Source organism: Malania oleifera, chromosome 1 (genome assembly GCF_029873635.1).
Source record: "Malania oleifera isolate guangnan ecotype guangnan chromosome 1, ASM2987363v1, whole genome shotgun sequence".
Classification (NCBI taxonomy): Eukaryota; Viridiplantae; Streptophyta; class Magnoliopsida; order Santalales; family Ximeniaceae; genus Malania; species Malania oleifera.
Window position 1 is genome coordinate 39,431,375 of NC_080417.1, and position 10,047 is coordinate 39,441,421.

At 36.9% G+C, this 10,047-nt stretch overlaps 1 protein-coding gene across 1 annotated transcript; it reads left to right on the plus strand.

The window, feature by feature from the left end:
* The first annotated feature begins 497 nt into the window (after nt 1-497).
* LOC131159419 (agamous-like MADS-box protein TM6) lies at nt 498-2,722 on the plus strand. Its single transcript, XM_058114310.1, has 7 exons — nt 498-828; nt 949-1,015; nt 1,142-1,203; nt 1,280-1,379; nt 1,976-2,017; nt 2,144-2,188; nt 2,290-2,722. Exons 1-7 carry the CDS (start codon nt 641-643, stop codon nt 2,464-2,466), a joined length of 681 nt encoding a protein of 226 aa, XP_057970293.1. The 5' UTR covers nt 498-640; the 3' UTR covers nt 2,467-2,722.
* The last annotated feature ends 7,325 nt before the right edge of the window (nt 2,723-10,047 follow it).

Genomic DNA, 10,047 nt, shown 5'->3' on the forward strand with positions numbered 1-10,047 from the left:
TGAATGATAGGTGGATATTAATTTCAACGAAATTAATTGGTTGGTAGGTGGAGTAGGTTACCTGCAATTTAGAAAATTCAATAATATTAGACTTGTTTAGTGGAGCAGCACCTGACTAAGTTTTGCTGCCACCGTCCCACCATCAAGTTTAATCTTCAACAGTTGTAAAAGATCTAAGTATCATCGAGAAATAAGAGATGTGATAAATAGTAGAGAATAATCGACAAAAGATCATTAATGGTTTATTATACACATTTCTATTTTTCATAATGGAATTAAAAGGAATAAACTCTTCATTTTTATTGTTTCATGCAGATCTCGATTAAACAGAATCATGATATTATGATAATCCAAACGGTTCACCGTTTAGGATTCTGCACATCGGAATTGGAAAATGGACAATGGAAAATGGACGTTCCGTGCTGTCAACGTCAAAGGACACTGGACATCACATGTCACTGCCCTTATCGGCGCTGCCCTTCCCTTCCATTTCTAGTATGCTCACCCTCTGCTTTTCCTCCCCCTTTCCCCCTTTGGAAAAAACCCTCTTCCTTCTTTTTCTTTTTCTTCCTCTTCTTCTTCACAAATCCCAAACAGACTTGACTGGTGAAGAAGAAGAAGAAGAAGAAGGAGAAAAAAGATGGGTCGCGGGAAGATAGAGATCAAGAAGATAGAGAACGCCACGAACAGGCAGGTCACATACTCCAAGCGCCGCAACGGAATCTTCAAGAAAGCCCAAGAGCTCACCGTTCTCTGCGATGCTAAGGTCTCTCTCATCATGTTCTCCAGCACTGGAAAATGCCATGAATACATCAGTCCCACCACGTCGTATGTTCCATCTCTCCCCTCTGATTCTGAAATATTAATTTCGGGAGAGCAAAAACCCTAGTTAATCCGATTTCAATCAGATTCTTCTTATTTTTTTGGGTTTTTGATGTTTGTTTCAAGGACTAAAAAGATCTATGATCAGTATCAAAAGGCTTTAGACGTCGATCTGTGGAACTCGCACTACGAGGTCTCTCTCTCTCTCTCTCTCTCTGAGATTCTTGTATAGCAAACAACTAAAAAGTTGAGTTTTTTTAAAAGCAGCGATCACTAACTAAATTTCTGTATATATGTGCGTGTGTGTTGATGTGCGCAGAGAATGCAAGAAAACTTGAAAAAGCTGAAAGAGATCAATAATAAACTTAGAAGAGACATCAGGTGCTTTGTTTCTTTTTCTTTAAGAAAGAGTAATTTTTTTGTTAATGATGGATAAGATTATTTCATGGGTTTACAGGCAAAGAATGGGCGAAGAGTTGGACGATCTAAACATCGGTGAGCTGTGCGCTCTTGAGCAAAAAATGGATGCTGCTGTGGAGATTGTGCGTGAACGAAAGGTTAAAGAGCATAGCTAGTTAGCTACCCATATTATGCAGATTTATATATCCAAGGGTTTTCTGGTTTAAAACCTTTTGTAATCTTCCTTATTTCAGACCAGTTGAAATGACATCGAGCTCATTACACAGATCTGGAAAGATCTTACTTTGGGTTTGGATAATTTTCTTTTTTAAAAACTACTTTCTTGATCCTCCATCTCTTTCAATCACTTGAAGTTCTAGTAAGTCTTGTAGTGGTAGATGTCTTCAAATAAGGTTTCTTCAAACTAGCTGTAATGGATAATGCTTTGATAATTTTGACAAGCATGAAAAAGAAAAAATTGGTTGATCCTTTTTTCTTTTTCCATTTTTTTTTTAAATTTAAATGTGAATCTTTCTTCTTATCTTCCATATCCTCCAAATGATCGTTTAAGCTCCCTTATACTTGTTAATCCAAGCCATGTTTTTGGCTTTTAAAATTTTTTTTTTTATATGATTCACATTGGTTGAGGCTACCCCTCTCAATAATAACTTTATAACCTCATTTAAGGTTTATGGCATTCTATTTTTGACAATTTTATGCTAACAACTAATCCCATGTTCAATATTGTTAACAGTTCCACGTGATTAAGACTCAGACTGAAACCTACAGGAAAAAGGTCAGCTTATTTAATTCACAGCAAATTTATATATTTGATTATATAAATTCTTCTAATTCCATTTATTATAATTATTATTGTTGTTGTTGTTGTTGAGTGTTGGGGTGCTTCCTGGCTTGATTGCAGGTGAAGAACTTGGAGCAAGTTTATGGGGATCTCATGCTTGCCCTTGTAAGCATATTTTCTTACTCCCTCTTTGGTTTCTCCATTGATAATCAGGTGGATTTTGCCCATTAGAGAATTACTTATATATATCTATGTTCATGATTTAGGAAGCAAGAGGTGAGGATCCTCAGTATGGTTTAGTGGACAACGAAGGCGACTATGAAGCAGCTGCGTCTTTCGCACATGGTACCGCCAACCTATACACTTTCAGTCTACATAACCCGAGCCATCCTAATCTCCACCCAGGGCAGGGATATGGACCGCATGATCTCCGCCTTGCTTGAGCATGAGCAGCCAATGCTAGAGGTCATATTTAAATCCTTGGATATTAGTAGTCAATAAACAATTAATTATGTGTATTTTAAGGTTGCCATACTGAAACAAAAAACTGGTAACATATGATGCATATATTCCTCTATTTGTCAGTTGTGCGAAATTTGCTTCTTTAGATCATGTACTGAACCCTAACATTGGAATTTTTTTGGGGTGCCTTTTTTCCCATCTTATGATCACCATTTGTGTGAGAAGCTCGTTCAATCGGGCATAGATGTTCTAACTACACATGTTTTTACTTCATTCTAAGCTCTTGAGGGATTAGATTGATTAGCAGCTTATGTTTTTTTTTTTCTTTGATAACTCGGAGACTCCAGCCACTATCGCGCCATTTTGAATACTATGGCTCGACACCAAACATGGGGGAGTGAAAGCCACTTGCACATTGACACATTATTGGTAATTCACCAGGTTAAACTCTAAAAGAAGAATCAAACTTGTGACCTTGAACTCACCAAAGTCACAAATCACCCTTACCACTAGAGTCAAGTTAGGTGGGTAATTAATAACTTATGTTATGCAAATAAGAAAGCCTAGTTCTTTTTTTGTAACTAAATACAAGGCTGCTTGATCATATGAAACAAACTCTAATATTAAAATTTTTTATGGAGTGGAGCAATATTTGCTATCTTATGAATCCTTTGGATTGAGAGGCGCAAGAGGATCTCGATGGATCACACGTTCTTCTCAAGTCTCTGATTGGATAGAATGACTCCATACTTCATTTTATCCATTCCAACCTTCAAAGGATTGGAAGGCAACCCCTATGTAGTTTATTTGGTAGGAGGTTATAATATCTAGAGGGCTTCTTGTCCTCCTCCATTGTACATTATTTTGACCCTCATGCAATTTTTTCTTATATATATCAAAACAATTTTAGTATTGCCTAACACCTTTCATCCTAAATTGTCCTAGAAAAAAAAGTCAAATATTTTTACCTCTTTCATTTCTAGAAAGTAAATATGCTCCTTTTGATTGTTTGGAACTTCTCCTTTTACCCTTTTTAATGCTTGTGACTCCACTTTTTGCAACTTTCATAACTTTCTCAAATACCCTTTTATTTTAATATTTGTGTGTCCCTTTTATTTTAATACTTGTGTGCAAATAAAACTTCAGTTGGTTTGTCAGGTTCCCTCTCAATTTTTTTTTTTTTTAATTCCTTTAACTATGACAAGTTTGAAAATAATGTTTTGTTGATGGTTATAATAAGCGTCAATCTTAACATTAGTTTGTATACTTTTAGCGGCAAGAATTATCATTAGTAAATCTTCTAATTTATGATAACTTTGAAAATGAAAATTTTTAAATTGCACATGTTTTTAAAATGAGCACATATTGTGCCTAAAAATTGGAAAAGAAATTGTTTTAATTACCTTCCATGGGTGTCTTATTTTTTTATAGTAAATATTATCATCAATAAAGTGCCACCAAGTAATGAAAATTTCAAAAATGGTCTAATTTTTTTGTATATTTATTTACCAAAAAATAACAAAGACCCTATTCAGAATAAATATTAAAAAAAGAAGAAGGTAAGTTAGGCGTTATTTGCTTTATCAACTTCTACTAAAAGAAAAAAATATTAACGCACTCACGGCATGGCGCGGTGGAGCAAGTAAGAAGGAGCACCGGGGGTTCAATTCCAGGTAGATATACTCATCGAACCAGCGGTACTTGTGGATGGTGAGAGTTTACTCTATGAGCCAGCAGGGACCGTGAATGGTGAGAATTCGTTCTGTGAGTTAGCGGGGACCGTGGATGGTAATAGAGATGTGTCCCGGGAGTCGAGTTGACCGAACGTCCAATTGATGCACAAAAGTCGTGTCTGCATCCGGACACGTTGGTGGCGAAGGACGCTGATTCATAGATTTGGTGCCGCACCAAAGGGTCCGAAGGGCTCGTTGGTGGTTGTAGTTCCTATCTAATAAAACAAAAGTATTAATGTTAAATGACATTGTTTTTGTCACATGGTTATTGACAAAATAAATGCAAACATAGTTTAGAAACCTAAAAGAAGCAACAACTAAGGGCCCCTTTTAGTTTTTGGAAAATATTTTACGTTTCCAATTTTTAGTTTTTCAAAAAGTCATAAAATTTTAGCTTATTTTTTAAAACTTTACAAGATTCACGTTTAAAAGATAGTTAAAGAGTTTGTTTAAGTGTGCAAAATAAAATTTTATTTTTATTCTAGATTTCAAAATAATCGCAAAAAAGAAAATTTAGTTTTCAATTTTTCAAAATTTATATAAGATAAACACTTAGAATTATAGATTTTGGGGCTTGAATTTGGATTTGTTTGGATTCAGAAGAAGTTCTATACACATTCCATAAATTAAAGCCTAACATCTAAATTTTATGGTCTATTTTTACAAGTTAGTAGTGTCAAAACTATTTATTGTTCATTTATTTCATGCAATAATTAATTTTTTTATAATTTTTTTGAAAAACTATAATTGAAAAACAAAATTGTTTTCCAAAACTAAATGGGCCGTAAACTTTTGTAAATGTTTAGTACTGATCTTGATATCGACAGAGCACAAAAATAGCTAATCTTAGGATTGTTTAAGCTTTTGATGTCAATTTTATGATTTTTTCAATACAAGAGATTAAAATGGAATGTAATGGAGTTGATTTTTATAATTTTACATTTTGATAGTATAATTTTTCATTCTAGTCCACTTCCATTATGTTTTATTTCTGCTTACCAAACATTGGGATAGTTTCTATTGATAGTGGTTTTTGGGTAATGCTTTTTTTTTTTTTTGCATTTTAAGCCAGGATAATTATGGTCAGTAAAAATATCTTTTAATTAATGGTAATTTTGAAAACAATGTCAACTTTGTTGGCTCCTGCATATTTACTAATTATAGATGCCACACCTTAAACTAGTATGAGCAAGGATTTCTTGTTTAGATATGATTCTACATGTTTTAGCAACAAAAACCAAAACGAAAAAAGATGCTAGCGTGTCACCTCTAAATAATTATAAACATTGACGATTTAAAAAATGCTTTAGCTAAACTATTGCTTATTATTTATAAAAGCAAAAATATCTCGCAACAAAACTTAAATTGGAATTGAATTTACCTTTATTTATATACAACCATTGACTATTGGAAATGTGGCTCATATTGAGTGGAATGCATGCGCTGGGAAAGCATGGTGACGTAAAGAACAAGGAAGCTAGTTCCAGGTTCAAACTATCGACAGTTTGGTTGATGGTATGAGCTCTCGATATCAAACCGTCGACGGTTTCATTCAGCGTAGGTTACAAATTTTTGAATTTGGTGATCGGTTGATTAGGAGATTCGGAGGCTTTTCCTTCAGGATTTTCTATAGAAGTGTTTTAGATGTATTCTAAGTCTTTTGTGCTCATAGGGTTAGATATATATAAACTATATTTATAACCCTTTATGTAATTAAGCTTGACAATTTGATAGTGAAAATCAGCTGTTTGCTTCCATAGACATAGTTACATTACCGAACGATGTAATTTCTTATGTAATTGATTTTATTGCTCCTTTATTCTCATTGTGATTGCTGGTTTCATATATTCATCGTTGAATGCTTGTATTACTTGTCTGAATTTGAGTTGTGTGTGTTTTCGTTGCACATTCAAATCAACAATTAGTATCAGAGCTATTGGTTGCAATGACTGATATTTCTTCGGCAAAATTTGAGATTGGTAAGTTTGATGGAACGAGAAATTTCGAACTTTAGAAGAGGAGGGTTAAGGATGCATTGGTGTAACAAGGTATAGTGAAGGCACTATATAGAAAATAGTCGGAGGGCATGGACGGCACAAGTTGGAAGGAGTTGGAAGTGAAAGTTATGGCTACTATCAGGCTATGTCTAGTTGATGACGTGATGTATCATGTCATTAATGAGGAATCGCCGGTGGTAGTTTGGCTAAAACTGGAGAGTCGGTACATGTCCAAGTTTTTATCGAACAAGTTGTATCTTAAATAAAGACTCTATAGGCTTAAGATGGCAAAGGCTTCAGACCTGAATCAACACAACAACTTATTAATCATATCATCATCAATATAAAGCTGGTTGATGTGAAGTTTGATGATGAAGACAAAGTGTTGATGCTACTAAATTCCCTACTTACGTCTCCAACGTATGAGAATCTGGTTAGGAATCTGATAGGGGGGAAAGAAACTTTAGAGTTGGAGGATTGTGGGAGGAGTAAGTTCCGGGGTGAATTGAGTAACAATAGGACTCAGTCCAATTCCAGGAAGTGGAAGGACGTGTAGTATTTTAAGTGTGGGAAAAAAGGGGCATATAAAACCCGATTGTCCAAATAGGAAGAAGGGGAATGCTGAAAACAAAGAAGGTTCATCAAACACGAAGAATATAGTGGAAGAAGGAAGCTTTGGGAGTGGTGATGGTGACATGCTCTTGGTTTCATCTGGGTCAGACAAGTTCACGGATTCTTGGATTTTAAACTTGGCGTGCTCTTACCATATGACACCCAACAAAAACTGATTCACCACTTATAGATTGGTGAGTTATGGCACCATTCTGATAGGAAACGATAATTCCTACAAAATTGTCGGGATGGGGAATATCATAATCAAGATGTATGATGGTGTAATGAGGACGTTATATGATGTTCAGCACATACCGAAGTTGAGGAAGAATCTGATTTTGTTAGGCACCTTAGATTGCAACAAGTTTAGTTACAAGTCTGATAGTGGGGTAATGAAGGTGAGCAAGGGTGTTCTGACCATGATGAAGGGAAAGAAAGTACCAGGAATATTTATACACTGCTAGGTACTACGGTTGTAGGTGGAGCTATAGTCGTAGAGTCTGAGTCTGATAGTACTGTTTTGTGGCATATGTAGTTGGGGCATATGGATGAGCATGGAATAAAGGAACTTCACAAGGGAAATCTTTTGAAGGGGTCAAATCATGTAAGCTAGATTTCTGCAAGTATTTTTTGTTTGAGATGCAGATCAATAGGGTTTAGCTCATGATAGCCACACACAAATAGAAAGAATACTAAATTATATTCATTTGGATGCTTGGGGCCTGTTGAGAGTAGCTTCAGGAGGGGGACATGTGTACTTTGTGAGTTTCATCGATTACTCACAAAAGGTCTGGGTGTACTTCATGCGGCACAAGTTGAAGACATTTACCAATTTAAATTGTAGAAAGCTTAGGTAAAAAACTAGAATGGGAGAAAGATCAAGTTTCTCAGGACAAACAATGGAACTAAGTATACAAATTCGAGTTTCAGAGAGTTTTGTCAGCAGTATGGCATAAGGAGACACTTTACAATATGCCAGACACCACAAAAAAAATGATGTGGCGAAAATGATGAACCGAACCCTAGCTAAAAGGGCTCGGTGTCTCCGGTTAAATGCTAGGCTCGCTATGAATTTCGGGGCCGAGGTGGTGAGTATGGCTTGTTTCTTGGTTAGCAGATCCTCTAGGGCATCACAAGATGGGAAATCTGCTGAGGTGGTGTGGAGGTAACGAGGTAGACTACTTCAAACTGAGAGTATTTGGGTGTCCAGTTTATGCACATATTCTTGGTGAGGAGAGATCAAAGCTTGAGGCGAAGTCTAGACAGTGCATCTTTCCAGGATATTAGAAAAGTATGAAAGGGTTCAGGCTATGGGATTCGGTGGCAAACAAGGTGGTGATAAGTTAAGACATGGTTTTTGATGAAAAATTCATGTTGCAGTGTACTCAAGAAGAAGAAGATAAACATGTGCTAGAAAACTACGGTAGCAACGAGCATGTTGTGCAGGTAGAGTTGGGAACTTAGGGCAAAAATGCAGGAAATTCTAACTCGAGAGATCGGAAGGCGGTGCAGGTGGATTTGGAGACTCAGGGTTGAGATAACAGCGCAGGGAGTTCTAACTTGGGAGACCTGTACCATCATAGTATAGCTGTAGATAGACTTAGACGCATCGTCAAGGCATCCCCTGATACAAATTTGATGATCTAGTGTTTTATGCCCTTATCACTAGAAACGAGGATCTTACTACCTTTCAGGAGGCAGTGCACGACCAAGAGAAAGGTACTTGGGGCACTATGGTGGAGGAGATGGAATCATTGCATAAGAACTAGACATGCAACTTTGTGGAGCTTCTAGCTGGGAAGAGGGCGATTGGATGCAAGTGGGTGTACAGGAAGAAAGAGGTAGCTTCAAAAAAATAAAGAGAGAAGTAGAAGGCTCGCTTGGTAGCAAAAGGATACTTGTAGAGGAAGGGAGTTGATTATAATGAAATCTTCTCCTCGATGGTCGAACACATTTCCATTAGGGTAGTGTTGGGACTGGTTGCACAATATGACATGCATTTAGAGTAGCTGGACATAAAGATGACATTCTTCCATGGTGATTTGTAGGAGCTGATTTACATGACACAACCAAAAGGGTTTTTATAACATGGACATGAGCACTTAGTTTGTAAACTAAAGAAGTCACTTTACGAGCTGAAGCAATCTTTGAGGCAATGGTACAAATGGTTTTACCCCTACATGATTCGTATTGGTTACAAGACGTGTGAGTACGATTTTTGCATCTATGTGAGGAGTCTTGAGCATGTTTCTCTCATATTTTTATTACTTTATGTCGACGACATGCTAATTACCACGAAAGACATGACTGAGGTGAATCGGTTTAAGACTCTGTTGGGTAAATAGTTCGACATGAAAGACTTGGGTGTGACCAATAGGATACTTGGCATGGAGATTCGTAGGGGAAGGAGCTATAGGGTGATTATGGTTATCTCAGGGCGGTTATGTGGAGAAGGTGTTGAAGAGGATTAGCATGCCTAATGCTAAACCGGCGAGTACACCGTTATCAAGTTATTTCAAGCTGTCTACCACCTAGTGCCCAAAGACGGACAATGAGATTCGTGATATTTCAAAGGTGTCATATGTTAGTATAGTGGGGTGTCTTATGTACGCCATGGTGTGCACACGGCTGAACCTGGCACATGCTATCAATGTGGTGAGCAAGTTCTTTTTGAATCCAGGTCGACAACATTGGAGTGCAGCCAAGTGAATTCTCTTGTACTTGAAGGGTATAAATGGATAAAACATTATGTTCAGTAGACAACAGAGTGATCTATCAGTGGTAGGGTATGTGGATGCTGACTACACATGAGACTTACATGACACAAGGTCTACCATAGGGAATGTATTCATTCTTGTGGGAGGACCTATTTGTTGGAGCTCTATAGTGTAGTCACGCGTTGCCTTATCTACTTCTAAGTCAAAGTACATGGGAGTGGCTGAGGCTGCTAAGGAAGTGTTGTAGCTTACAGGATTGGTTAGAGAGTTGGTTGTCTAGCGAGGTAGAGTTTAGCTGCAGTGTGATAGTCCGAGTGCCATCTATTTGGCAAAGAACCAGGTGTTTCATATGAGGAAAAAACACTTTTACATGCAATTTCACAAGATTAGGGAACTGGTTGCTTCGGGTAAACTTATACTTAAGAAGGTTCACACCTCTGATAATGCAGTTGATATGTTGACAAAGCTTGTCACAATAGAAAAGCTAGTTCAAGCATTGCTTG